Source organism: Pipistrellus kuhlii, unplaced genomic scaffold (genome assembly GCF_014108245.1).
Source record: "Pipistrellus kuhlii isolate mPipKuh1 unplaced genomic scaffold, mPipKuh1.p scaffold_m20_p_1, whole genome shotgun sequence".
In the NCBI taxonomy this organism is placed as follows: domain Eukaryota; kingdom Metazoa; phylum Chordata; class Mammalia; order Chiroptera; family Vespertilionidae; genus Pipistrellus; species Pipistrellus kuhlii.
In genome coordinates this window covers 79,052,779-79,068,049 of record NW_023425404.1, presented here as the reverse complement: position 1 = coordinate 79,068,049, position 15,271 = coordinate 79,052,779, and the positions used below count along the sequence as shown (strand labels likewise).

At 37.1% G+C, this 15,271-nt stretch overlaps 1 protein-coding gene across 3 annotated transcripts in view; it reads right to left on the bottom strand.

Annotated features, from left to right (window-relative positions):
* The window catches only part of MPP7 (MAGUK p55 scaffold protein 7), a 229,872-nt gene that overhangs the window by 95,721 nt on the left and 118,880 nt on the right, over positions 1-15,271 (bottom strand). For all 3 annotated transcript variants that reach the window (XM_036453195.2, XM_036453239.2, XM_045585883.1), the window contains 2 exons: positions 3,325-3,402; positions 613-693 (listed from right to left, as the gene is read on the bottom strand). In XM_036453195.2, the coding sequence (XP_036309088.1) occupies positions 613-693; positions 3,325-3,402 (159 nt within the window). The remainder of the gene's footprint in view (positions 1-612; positions 694-3,324; positions 3,403-15,271) is intronic.

Sequence of the window (15,271 nt, the reverse complement as noted above, 5' to 3'; positions counted from 1 at the left end):
AGAGTCAAGTGAGTATATAGCACTTTTGGGATTTAGTGCATTTTGGACTGTAAAATTAGTAGGAAATTTTTAAAATGCCTTATATTAACTAATCACAGTTAGAGGGAAAATAAGTGACAAGCATGGGAGAAAAATGCCAGAAAGAATTAAAATATTACCAATATTATAGTTGTATTTACACTGAAAGCTGCTCTACTTTATAAAATAGTTGGTAGAAGGACAGGATACAGGTGGACAAAGGCGGGGGGGAGGGGGGAGGAGGAAGAAGAGGAATGTTAAACTGATCCAGGAAAATATATAATTGTAAAATATATTGCAATATCATTAACTAGTAAAATGAACATATACCAAATCACTAATAGGTTCTGTATTCTGTACTCATAACTTCATTAAAAAGGAAAATAACCTTGAAGCTACCTTCAGAGCTTCCCAATTAATGTATCTTATAATTTGTCACAACGTTATCATTAAAAGCTCACCTCTTTTTCCTTAATGAGATTTAGTCTATTAAAATACTATGCACTTATTAAAAATGAATTTACTTGAAAATTGAAGCTCAGAGTAAAATTCATCTGAGGTGACCTTTGGAAGATATTCATCGCATGTCCTCACCTTCACATTGGGTTTTGACAGTAGTTTCAACAGCTCTCTGATCTCACTATTTAATGGCTTGTTCTGCAGCTCTTCAGCCAGCTGCAAGAGAGAACACATTGACATAAAGAATATTTAATAAGAGCATCATGTAGTTCCATGTGTGCCCACTACATATCTATCTTGTGGACTGTCCAGAGATTAAGGAAAAGTCAGCATGAAATAAAACGGTATATCAATCATTGCTTTTCTTTTTAGACCCTTGCTAGCCCAGATCTCAGCCCAGGCCTTTGGCTAAGCACAGCCCAAGGAATCACATCAGCCAGATCACCTTCTGATTTATTGCAATGAGGGCAAACCACGGCACTTCATCTACCAAAATGGCCTTTTGAAGGCAGACAAAGAACTACTTGTAAAACGTACTGGATTAAACTTTGACACTATTAAAAAAGAAAGAAAGAAGAAAGAAAGAAAGAAAGAAGAAAGAAAGAAAGAAAGAAAGAAAGAAAGAAAGAAAGAAAGAAAGAAAGAAAGAAAGAAAGAAAGAAAGAAAGAAAGTAGGAGGGAAGGGAGGAGGGAGGGAGGAGGGAGGGAGGGAGGGAGGGAGGGAAGGAAGGAAGGAAGAAGGAAGGAAGGAAGGAAGGAAGGAAGGAAGGAAGGAAGGAAGGAGGAAGGGAAGGGAGTGAGTTAGGGGAGGGAGGTAGGAGGGAGGGAGGGAGGGAGGGAGGGAGGAAGAAAATAGAAAGAAGTGGGGGATGTGGGGGGGAGCTCTGAATGAGGTGGTGAAACCCACAGGGTTTCCAAAAACCCATAGTAGCTTGCTGTTTAGATCCGGGTAAAAAGAACTAGAATGCCTCTAATAAGGCAAAGGTCCAAAACTTTTATTATGTTTACCTACACAGATTATGGAGTCTGCTAAATATAAACCAGGTTAATCATAAAATGACTTATAACAGGTTGACAACTACCCCAGTGCCAAAAACACTGACTATACTCTGTCACAATGGTCAACAATTCCCATTTGCTGGTTCCAGTTAAAGCAAGGACTAGAGCTTTAAACTTGCTCCATATTCTTAACTAAGATCTTCCTATCAACATTTCTATTCAATATTGGGCTATAGGAAGGGTCATATAATTTTCATAAGAAGAAAAGCAAGATTCAAATAGAAAAAATATTAAAATTACAAAATATACAATACAAATTTAAAACTATGTACATATATTTTAATTTTAAAACCTTTCTTAAAACATTGCATAAAATCTGTCCTATTTTTATCTCTGGAAAAGGACTTTTCTCTAAAAGAAGGATGACATATAAATTACACACACAAAATAAAATCCAATAAAATTGGTATATTCATTTATTACATTTCAAAAAATGGTTTTTACTTTTTAAGGTAACATTTTTATAGAATTAGCTTACAAAAAGTTGCAAAGGGCTCTTTGCACTCTGGTCACTTAATATATAACAATATTTTTAACATTTCAATATATTGATCTGATGAATTACTATTATACCACATTTACATATTAGTCTCTAATTTTTTATAAGCAAATTATCATAATATGATTGGGCCTCAATTACATTGATTTACAAACAAATATTTCTCCAAACCTTCAACAGTAAATGTTTTCAAATTTTACTTTCTCAAGTGGCAAATGCAGCTTTCTGTAGAACTCTATCTACACTTTTATTCATCTTCCCTTTAAATTTTTTGGTTCTATAATGCAGAGGCAAACTTCTTTATAATACACATATACTGAAATATCCTTGTAATCTGTAATTTCTATAGATTCAAAATGGAAGGAAAAATGTTTGGGAACTAAACAAATAACCTACAACTTAGAGGTTTATTACATGCTTTATTTTATAAATTAGAAATATAAAATACCTTAAAAAATCAACATCTGAAGATGGCCATTTTTAAAATTATAATTTTGGCCCTGATATTTTACTAAACTGAATTATAATTGGTTTTAATATAACAAAGTAAAAACTTAAAAAGCAAAAAATTAGCTGCAGGAGATCACCAAAACCAGCCTTCACACTAAACATATTTCTCATCTAGCTTAGTGTCCCTTACAGTTTACCCAGGTGTGCTCTCAATTCATCCAAGTCTGAAAGTTAACAGTAAGAAACAGCAAGTTAGTTCCTTACCCCAGATTGAAAATAAAATTATAGCTACAGGAAATTAACTACTCCATCAATGCCAGCTGCTTCTAAAATTTATCCTTTGGTTATGAAGGTAATTTGGAAAGGTCTAATACCCATAAATCATTACTATGCTTTATAATCCATTTTAAAAACAATCCTGTCTTTTTATGTATTTCTTATGCCTTATTCCTATACTAGTATCTGTCATTTTTTAGTACTGTCAGCAAAAGAACTATCTCATTTGTCTTTATTTCTCCAAAGCATTCCTCTTGTCTGTGACTTTCTGTGTACACTAATAGCTGACAGCTTCTCTCTCCCCGAGAGAATTACAGCCTAAAATTTATATTACGTACTTACCAAGGCAGAACAAGAGGGTATCTACATGCAACATTTTTAAAACAGGAGAGTGAAAATAAGCATAATATCAGCATAAGCTCTGTGATGACAGGACGATTGGAAACATTTGCAACTACTCTGGTTTTCACTCATAGTATCGTGTGCATCTGTCTGCACTAGGGTAAGTTCTGCGGCCAGCCGGTGGCAAACCTGTCCCAGTGATCTCAGAAGGGCACACTTACATCATCCGCCAAGGCTGCTGCGCTGTGGAGGATGGGCACCGGGTTCTGCCTCTCATAGTAGTGCAGTTTTTCATAAATCTGGAAGAAAAGCAAATTAATATAATTCAACTGCGAGCAAACATCTGAGATAGCTATTTTTATGATTGCAAATAGAAATTGATCTTGAACATTCTAAACAAAAAGATGAATGGTTCTATAGATGACAAATATGTGTACATAATTCATCTATTACTATGGTCCAGGGTTTATAACATAAAGTCAAACAGAAAATAAAATCATCATCAAATAGGACCCACACAGAAACTACACCTTTGTGGGATTTCTTCCCCCCCCTTTCCTCCCCCCTCCCCCGCAAACAAACATTAGCTAACTAAAACCTTTAATTTCTTAAACACATTGCTTCAATACTTCAAGCATTGGTTGTAGTTTATATTCCTGTTAAAAACATAAATTGTGATTAAAGGAAAGCAGTCATCTGGCAGCCACATCCTGACGGCTGGGATGCACTGAACATCGGGAGAATGGCAGCGGGCGCTGAGGGGCCTGTGAGGCACTCCAGGAACACGCTGTTCCTTTTACTTACTGTTTTGTTTTGTTTTCAAATTGCCAACTTCACCCTCAAAATTCAAATTTCTAAGAAACGATGGGATCTCTCACAATTAGAGACATTTCTTATAACTAGTTAGCTTAAATAATTTTCCATAATGGAAAACAAGTAACATTATATTAATAAATAAAAAATAATTTGGAACCTAACTTTCCATTATCATTACTCAATTAACACAAAGGGAAAAGTATTGTAAAGCATTATAAGATGAATTCCTTGAAAATTTTAGTACTGTAGTTTAGAAATGAAAGATGCTTTGACAAACACAAAACAACTGGCACTTGTTTAATCTATCTCAGCTTTTACACTTAAAATATTATACTTGAAAACTTAGGTTAGCCTCTTATTTATGTTTGACCAAACTGCCCCCTACTATACAATATGAAAAATTGTTGAACCTCTCAATTTGTTTCTAATAAGTATCAAGTGATACACTCTTTAATTATACTCAAAGCTTAACCAAACTTTTTTGTAAAAAGTCTGGAAGATCGATTTCACTTTGAATACCCAGATGCTATTGCGAAGAGAGGATTTTATTATCATTGTGGCAGCCCAGTACATAATGCAAAGCATCAAGTAGAGAAGTCTTACACTTACGATATTACCAGAATGACAGGACAACACTTTTATTTAATATCTTAGAACTGTTAAACATTTATCACATTTGAGTAATAAACAAAATTTCAAGAACACAGATTTATAAAAAGACTTGATTTGAAAAACTGACAGTATAATTTAAAACCAATCATTCTAAAAGTTAAATAAATTTTCCCTAATTATCAAGAATTGGGTTACCTCAACATTTACTATCACTGACCTTACCCTTCATAAACTCCTCCACCTCACTGCAACTATATGTTTACGTAAATGTCTGCTTTCCTGCAATAATAAATATAGAGGCTTATATGTCTTAGCTACCATGTGCCTGTATTACCTGCCTAATAGTTATCAGTATTGTTAGTAATAGTCTTCTTTAATGAGTTCAATTTCTGAATACCTTAACCCTCAAGAATATGAAATGTAGATAGCTCCATCATCCCATTTATCGATATATACTGTATATAAAAAGCCAGGGACCAGAACACTGTAATGACCAGAATGACTTGTTGCTATGACACCCACTGCAGCCAGCAAACCGGCCCGATGGGGGGTGAGTCCAGCTGGACAACCTTCCTTGGCCCCTCCCCCTGGCTGATAGGCTTCACCCGTGATAGGCCTCTCCCACCAGATGGAAGGTGGGGCAGCTGGCCAACATCCCCCCGTCCCCCTGTAGCCCTTACCCCCAGCTGGCCCTGCCCCTGATCAGCCTATCCTACCCCAATAGGGGGCAGGGCCGGCCAGCCAACCACCCATGGCCCCTCCCCATGGTTGGACCCACCCCCAATCAGCACTCACCTCCCTCATCAGTCCACGACCCCTCACCCCAGCCAGCTCCACTCCCGAATGGACCCCCCATACACCAACTGGGGGGTGGAGCTGGCTGGCCAATCTCCCACAGCTCCTCCCCTGGCCACATTCAGGGGCGGGGTCAGCCGGCCCTTTGGCCACAGCCCCTCCCCCCAGCTGGCCTGGCCCTGACTGGGGTGGGCCCCTCTGGCTAACCTTCCACTGTCTCCTCCTCCCAAAAGGCCCAGTCCTGATCCACCAGTTGGGGCAGGGTTGGCCAAACCCCATTCATGCAGGAATTCATGCACCTGGCGTCTAGTTTTATACAGGATATACAGGTATACAGGAAAGAAATAAGTTGCTGTGGTCCACAAACAGTAAATGTGGAGCTGGGATTTAAACATCAGGCCATCTGGCTCAGAGTCAGAGCTCTTTAGCACCCTGCTTGCCTGCCTCTCAGACTCACATCTCATCCACGTTTTCCACTGACCTCATTTATAGCTGAATGAATATGACCTGTTTGCAAGGGCAAGAAAAGAGGCTGGATAGATATGTGACAAATAGTCTGACCATTCTCAATGACAATAGGATTATTGACAGTTCCTCTCCTCCCTTCCCCTCTTAATATTTTTGTTTCCTGTGGTTCCTAATTTTTCTAGATTAATTTACATTAATACCATAATTATAACCTAAAATTATCTGCCCCTAATAAATACATTATTTCTCCACTTAATTTTCTGTTTCTGAGGGTCTTTTAAAAACAGTAAACTATTGCCCTACCAGGTGGCCCAGTTGGTTGGAGTGTTGTCAATACACCAAAAGGTTGTGGGTTTGATTCCTGGTCGGGGAAACCAATCAATGTTTCTCTCTCACCTTGATGTTTCTCTCTCTCTCTCCCTTCTTCTCTCTAAAATCAATAAAAACATACACTCAGGTGATGAATAAAAGCATACAACTATCAGTTTCTCTTTCTACATTGTCTTCTTTAGATTCTCATCCATGAGCCTCCCCTTACCTTTCCCACATCCGGACTTTCTATATCAAGAATTTTTTTAAATGTTCTAGAATTTACTAACTGGGAATCCTGTTCTTATGTATTTTACTCAGTATATGATTTTAAAAATTAAGCTGATAGAAAAGTAAAAATTACTCTAAATAATTTTGAACTATTCACTATTTCCAAAAATATTGACAGAAATTCTGCTTTTTAATAATACCAGTATAGACTTCACCCCAAGGTTGCCTAGGAGAATTTTCTGTGATGTTGAAAACGTTCTGTACCTGCTTGTTCAATATGCATTTGGACTATTCACATGTGGTTACTGAGCACATGAAGGAACTGTGGAGTGTGTACCTGAAGCACTCAAGTTTTTACTTAATTCTAAAAAAAAGTAATAAAAATATAGAGATCTAAATACCCACAGGTGGCTAGTGGCTATCATACTGAATGACATGGCAGAGCTTTAGATTATACTCTCTGTATTTCCCCTTTTTAACTCCAGAAAAAATTCACTCTGATATAGTTTGGCAACTTTTTTTTTTGTGTGTGTGTGTGGGGGGGGGGGGGGTGGGGGTGGTGGTGGTGGTGGTGGTGGTAACATTTTAGAATCCAATAGACAAATATATAACCAAAGATGTGGTTTATCAGCAATAAGGCAAACCAGCACCTATTATTAAATATTATGTACAGCCATATTGGCAAAATCTCATTTATTTTAACTAAACATGTCCCTTTGAAGATTCAACCATGTAAAAAAAAAAGGTATGCTTCATTTTTCTTCCCTGGACAACAAAAATGGAAGGACTTGTGAGCAGGAAGGAATTAGGAGTAACAAAGTCTGGAGAGAAAGGGAGACTCTGAAATTAATTTCATATGAAAAAAAATGCAATTATTCAAAAGTAAGATCCCTAAAAAGAATGACATGCTAAAATATTTAAAATGCAGCATTAAGAAAAAGGAACATTTCAAAATGTATATATATATTTATGCTCTATTAAATGGTGTAAAGTATGTGTCCATAAGCGTTTGTTTTCTATAATTGCATTTGTAAGCAGAAAAAGTCAGTTAAAATAAAAATAAGTTCTATATGTAACCAATTCTTACTGGAAAATTATAATAACCTTCATTTACACATATCTTAAAAATAAATGATTAATATTTACAAGGAAATCTGGTGCCAATAATCTGACTTTAGTACACATACAGTAAAAATTATTTTAAATGAGGCTTCAGTAACAGAAGTATAAATACGGCTTAACTGGTCCCAGTGCAACGTTTATTTTCAACCTCTCAAAGACATGTAGAGGCACTGAAGCTGAAAAACGCACTCCTGGTTACCGAAATGATAATAAATAAACCAAGGCTGTAAAATCTCTTTCCTCTCTTCTATTATGAGTAGAAAAGGGTATTAAAAATAACTGCCCAGCAGTTTGAATTCATACTATGTAATTTAAAAAGTACCCAATTGAGAACTGGCATGTGTGCACACACACACACCATCTACTTCTTTTATTTAAAACATGGAGAGGAGGGAATTCTGAGTAAAAAAGATCCATGGGAGACACGGACAGCCAAGAAGAGCTGGAAACCACATACTATGCTGTAGTCTAGAGGAATAAAAAAAGAAAAAGTACTCTAATGTTTGGGACCTGCATTAAAGATAACAATTTAATTTTTCTCCAAAAGGAAAACAAAAATGAAACAAAACTTTGGCTCAAGAGAACAAAGAAATAATAAGAAAAGAAGGGATTTAAAACTGAAAACAAATACAGTAAAGGCCACCATGCTAATTCTATGTCCTTCTTTCCAATATTATACACTATTCTCTCTCTTTTGGCTGATTGTCTTGGCCAGTAACTCCAGAGGAAAAAAAACTAATAAAAATATAGAGAGCAGGCATCCTTCTTTTGTGCCTGTTTTTAATATGCTAAATTCTAGCTCTCCATTGATATCCTATATAATAAAAGGCTAATATGCAAATTGTCCCCTTGGGAGTTCGACCAGGAGACTGGGAGTTCAACAGTTCAATATGACCTGTGGTGACCACCAGGGGGTGGCATGGAATGAAGGAAGGCCCCAGCTGGCAGCTGGAGGAAGGATGACCCCTATCGGCCCTAATAGCCGGCCTGGCCTCGGGAGCCTAACCATGCCCGAATTTCATGCATTGGGCCTCTGTATATGTATGTTCATCTATATGTGTGTATGTATATATATATGAAATCTGTATTCACACATTTTTAATTTGTCAAGATTTTTTAAAAGAATGTTCAATTTCATGAAATGCTTTTCATGAAAGCATTCTCATTTTTCTTATTTGACAAATTAATATGATAAATTCTATTAATAAATTTGCAAATACTTCCTATTGTTGTACTCCCAAACTGAAGCTAACTTGGTTATGATGAAGTATTCTTTTAATATGCTTTGGAATTCAATTGGATAATATTTTATTTGGAATTTCTCCATCAATATTCATAACTAAAGCTGACATTAGTGGAGGGGAGGGGAGTTGTTCTGTTTTTATTTGGTTTTGATGTCCATGTTATAGTCATTTCATAGTTATATCCCAATAGTTATTTTTAAAACTATGAGAGCTCTCTTTGTATATGCTCTGAAAACATCTAAATCCCACTGGAATGATCTCTTCTTTAAGTATTTCATGGAATTACCTTGAGAAACCAGCTGGTTCTGACCTATCTTGAAGCGTGGCTTTATTCCCCCAAGTTTATTTCTTCTGGTTGGTTTATGGAAATTTCTCCATTTAGGTTTTTCTACCTCTTCCAGTGTTAGTTGCAGAAAATGATATTTCCTGGGAAGTTATTTATTTTTATCTGGTTGTAAAAATTTTACTTAAGTAAATAGTCTCTTAGGGGTGTTTGTATTTCCTATGTTATCTATGTTTCTCTTCATTACCATTTATTTGGTACATTTGGACTTTCTCTGTTTTTATCCTGTATCCCTTCATTATATAGCTAATATTTTTTCAAAGAAACACCTTTTTAGATTTATGTTTTACCATTTTTACATTCTAATTTTTTTCCTGTTTTTACCTTAATTTAGCCTCTCTCTCTCTCGCTTTCTCTCTCTCTCTCTCTCTCTCTCTTTTAACATAACCCAGCCCTACATAAGACTTAAGTATGTGTTATGGAAAGTCAAATTAATGGAAAACAAAATAAAAGGCAAACTACTCTAACTGGAGTTTTCTTCATTCATAAAATAGTGAATAAAATAAGCACTGATTCCAGGAAAAACAGACTCAAAGTCGGGAACAAAACATGGCAAGAGTGAAAGTGACTCTAACCTTGTTAGTTAAAAAAGGTAATCTGGAGAAAAGATAGAAGAACATGTCAAGGGAAAACTTCAGTTGACCTTTTAAAAAAGTTAAAATATCATTTATCCTTTTTTTATTCATTATTCACTAGTTGAGCAACTGAGAAAGAAGTTTTTTTATTTTATTTTTTTATAATTTTATTGATTTTTTACAGAGAGGAAGGGAGAGAGAGAGAGAGCTAGAAACATCGATGAGAGAGAAACACTGACCAGCTGCCTCTTGCATCCCTACTGGGGATGTGCCCGCAACCAATATACATGTCCCTGACCGGAATCGAACCTGGGACCCTTCAGTCCCCAGACCGATGCTCTATCCACTGAGCCAAACCGGTTTCGGCAAGAAGAGGTTTTTGTCAACTTAATTTTTTCCATTACTTTTGGTACTCACTTAAGAGTATTTATTTGCCTGGCCAGTGTGGGTCAGTGGTTGAGCATCGACCCATGAACCATAAGGTCACAATTCCATTACCTATCAGGACACATGCCTGGATTTCAAGCTCGATCCCCAGTAGGGGCTGTTCAAGAAGCAGTCAATCAATGATTCTTTTTCATCATCGATGCTATCTCACCCTCCAGTTCCCTTCTCTCTGAAATCAATAAAAACACTTTTTAAAAATAAGAGTACTTTCTATAGGACAAGAAGAATCAGGTCACTTGAGCCACCCTTCCTTGGCACTAAGATGATAAAAGACTGGTTATCTATGCAATTATAAGATCAAAAATGAAACCATGTACTTTCAATTCAGTCTTTTCATTTTTGCTTTTCATTCATGTGATGCTTCTAATGATAAGAAATGACAATAGTGCTTTTCATGTTGTTTTTCATTTTAATTGATATAGTGCATCATTCTCTTTTACATTTTTTAAAACATTTCAATTCTTAATGTTCCATTTTTAAATACTTTATACATTGAAAAAAATTTAATGTGATAAATAAGCTACAGACCAGCATAGAAGTTAAAGAGCTATTCACCTGGTATATTTGGCTTTAGATATCTTGTGAAATAAGTCATAGGAAATATGGCTAAAGAACCATGCTTCAATGTCTCCCTTCCCTCTCTCCTCTAAGAAAAAAAAAACCCCCACATATTATGCTAAAAATATCCATCTCTGGCCAATCCCTGCTTCACAGCTACAAATAAGTTCAGCTCTGATTTATTCCTCATTTCTGAACTTATTGTAGGAGCTGGAAGGCTAGGGTTGGTTATTTCTTTATTTATTTTGTTATTTATTTATTTATTTATTTATTTTTAATTTCTTTATTGATTGTGGTATTACATATGTGTCCTTATTCCTCCATTATCCCCCAATTCCCCCATTCATGCCCTTCCCCCCTGTTGTCTGTGTCCATTGATGAGGCTTATATGCATGCATATAAGTCTTTTTGTTGATCTCTTCCCCCTACTTCCACCTTTCCCTACCTTCCCTGAGGTTTGACGTTCTGATCGATGTTTCTGTCTCTGGATCTGTTTTTGTTCACCAGTTTATGTTGTTCATAGAAGGATCACACCTCAACATAATAAAAGCCATATAGGACAAACCCACAGCCAACATCATACTCAATGGGCAAAAGCTAAAACCATTTCCCCTAAGAACCGGAACAAGACAGGGATGCCCACTATCACCACTCCTCTTAGACATAGTACTGGAAGTACCAGCCATTGCGATCAGACAAGAAGAAGAAATAAAAGGCATCCAAACTGGAAAAGAAGAAGTAAAACTGTACTTATTTGCAGATGATATGATACTGTACATAGAAAACCCTAACGACTCCATCAAAAAATTATTAGACTTAATAAATTAATTTGGCAATGTAGCAGGATAATGGCTTTTCTCTACATCAATAATGAACTTACAGAAAGAGAGACTAAAAAACCAATCTCATTTATCATTGCAACAAAAAAAAATTAAGATACCTAGGAATAAACTTAACTAAAGAGGCAAAAGACCTATACTTGGAAAACTATTGGACACTGAAAAAAAGAGATATAGGAAGACATAAACAAATGTAAGTTCATATCCCGTTCATGGATTGTTAGAATTAACATAATCAAAATGTCCATACTACCCAAAGCAAACTATAAATTCAATGCATTTCCCATTAAAATACCAATGGCATATTTCACAGATCTAGAACAAACTTTCCAAAAATTCATCTGGAATAAAAACAAACAAACAAACAAAAAAACAAACAAACAAAACAAAAAAACCTCAATAGCTGCATCAGTCCCGAGAAAGAAGAACAAAGTAGGTGGGATCTCAATACTAGATATCAAGCTGTATTACAAAGCCACTGTTTTCAGAACTGCCTGGAACTGGCATAAGAACAGACATATAGATCAATGGAATGGAATAGAGAACCCAGAAATCAACCCAAACCACTATGCTCAATTAATATTTGACAAAGGAGGCATGAGCATACAATGAAGTCAAGACAGTTTCTTCAATAAATAGTGTTGGGAAAATTGGACAGATACATGCAAAAAAATGAAACTAGACCACCAACTTACACCATACACAAAAATTAACTCAAAATGGATACAGGACTTAAACATATGATGGGAAACTGTGAACCAAAGGAGCAACATGCCAACCTGACAAGCTCAGGGGAGGCCTGTGTGGCAGTCTTGCAAACTCAGAGACCTAAATTAACCACAAAAGATGGTTTGAAAATTAAATATTTAAACTACAAACAGGTTACAGTGGGTAGTCATGTCCTATGCCAATATTTTTCCTGATAAAGATCAACTTAGATCTTCTTTACTGAGCCCATTTGCCTTTTCGCCTCTAAGATAACATATTTGTGAGATGTCTGGTTAACTTGTAACTTCCCTTTTTCTGGAGCCCCTGGGGCACAACCAAATGTGGTGGGCACCAAGACATGTGCCTCAAATTCCTTCTTTGTCATGTTAATTGTTCCTACACTCACCTAAGTATGTGTCCATCATTTTACTTTTTATCCAATCCCAGGGGTTTCCCACTGCTTTGCTTTCTTCTGCTTCCTTAATCTGTCACCAATGAATTTCATGTAACCCACCTATGTCCCTCCTTTGAGTGCAATGTATAAATACAGATATAACCTGCCATTTTTCAGAGCATTATCTCAATTTATTGAGGTTCTGCTTCCCGGCATATGTCAACAGTTTGGCTCAAATAAACTCACTAAAATTCTTTACAGGTTTCAATGGTTTTTTTCGTTAACAAAACCATAAAATTACTAGAAGAATCCACAGGCAGCAAAATCTCAGACATATGCTGAACCAATTTCTTCACTGATACTGCTCCTAGGGCAATGGAAACTAAAGAGAAAATAAACAAATGGGATTACATAAAAATAAAAATCTTTTGCACAGCAAAGGAAACCATCAACAAAGCAATAGGGTTGGTTATTTAAGGCAAATTAATTCTGGTGCTTGGATTCTCCTGTGTACTTCTGCATTCAATCTGTTGGGATATGTTGCTTTCATTGAAGAAAATCTGGCCTCACACAGACATGTAGTTGGAAGGAAGAGTAGTCTTTTGTAGCTAACTAGATATTTGTTGACATTTCACCAAAACTCTACAAGTAGTAGATTTTTAGAGACAAGTTGCAGTGCAGAATTTGAAACCATATCAATGAGGCTTCCATACTCCATATTACATTACAAACACAGGTCTCTCCTGCACTTTTCCTGGCCCTTTTACCCATGTATGATTCTATAACATCCTGCCTTGATCATTTGGAAAATAGTGCTTCACCGAGTTATGCAGATATTTCAAGTGTTTATACAGTTCATGGTACAGCAACAACAACAAAATTCCATTTGTTAATATCATCATTAATGTCATCCAAAAAAGGTTTTAAGTATCGGGAAGTTGGCAAACTCATGGTTTAATAGAAAAATAAACCTCTTATATATTATACAAGTTTTTCAAACTTTCAATACTTCCTTTCAAGCTTGAATTTTATCATTGGCATCAATACAGTTCGTTGTCTTTGAAGTGACAGGCTCACTTTAATCATGTGAGACAATGTCTTCCAAATACCACCTACTCTGAATAAACATAATTTCTATGGCAGTAATTCTTTTAAGTTAAAAAGTACCCTATGAAAAAAGCAGATTATTTAGTTTTCTTTGATATGCAGCAAAGTATTTTCTGAGTATTTTTCATTTCTTCCATATTAAAAACACTTGAGAGTAAAAAGAAAATGTACTCAGTGGTTCCAACATAAAACATCATCAACCACATTTTTAATTAAAACTGGCATTAGTTTCGGTCACAATGGGTAAATAAAGTACAGGAAACCTCCACAACCACATCAAAATAACAACTAAGTACAGAACAACTATCATTCAGAACCACCTGAAATCTAGCTGAACAGAAGTCCCACAACTAGGAAATTAAAGAAGAAGACACAACAGAACTAGTAAGAAGGGTGGTTTCACAACCACATGTGGTGGTTAAAAATTGAGAAGGATATCTCAACTGCAGAAGTCTCCCTGAGAAGTGAGGAGTTTTATCCCCATACTAGGTCCCCTAGCTCAGGGTTCCAGTGCCAGAAAGAGAAATCCCCATAACTTCTGACTGTGTTTACCAGAGGGGATTGTGGCTGAGTGAGAAAGAGGCTGCTGGAGTCCTAAGCAGTTCCTCTTAAAAAGCCCACACACATTTACTCAGACTCACTCACTCTGAGCTCCAGAGGCAACAGTTCAAAAAGCACCAGGGACACATGAGGAGGAACTAAATCATCTAGCTTTGTGGTGAGAGTTCTAGGTGCAGATTTCTCCCAGAAAAAAAAGTGCTGGCTGAAGCCATTGTTCCTTTGAAGAGCCCGCCCCCAACAGAGCTGACAGGTGGGAGCCATCAACCTGGCTAACACTGTTTGCCTCATCCTGGTGATTCCCTGAGACCAGAGACACACACAAGCCACTTCCAGTGGCTTTTCCATAACAAATGGCCTGTCTTTGTTCATACCAGGGACTTTCCTAAAATCTCTTAAAGATCCACAAACCCCAAACAAGCAGCATCTGGCCTCAGCTTGTCCCATACCTCACACAAAGTAGCCCCAGGATGGGCACTAACAGCAGCCAGCCAAGATTTGCGGCTTGGTCTCTCCTGGGTACCTCCAAGCCAAGCACAAGTAGAAGCCTTCTACAGATAGTCTGTAGTTCATGTCAGGTGGCCCCAGGCAGGGCACAAACAGCAGCTGATATTGACCTGGATCTCCCAGAATGCCCCAGAGCCAGCACACCAGGTGGACAACTTCAGAGCACACTGAAGGACCACCCAACCACCTCCACAAGCGACACACTCAAGGGGCAGCTCATCAAGAACCAAAGCCCTGCTTCAGCAAGGCCTGCTCCATGGGGTGCGCCCCTGCACAGTAGGTCCTCAGATATAGTCATGGCCAGTCCTCATAGCAGACCGGTGTGGGGATAAATCATTCCTATTGACATGGCAATAGCAATCAAGGCTCAACTACAATGGAAAGATAAACAGAGGCCACAATGAGGAGGGTTAAGGGGGGGCCCCTGGAGCTCCCAGCTATGGTGACCAGGAAACTACACCACTGAGCCCTACAGAGCACCTACCGCATAAGGCCACTCTATCAAAACCAGGTGATGTTGCAGCTCTGCCTAACA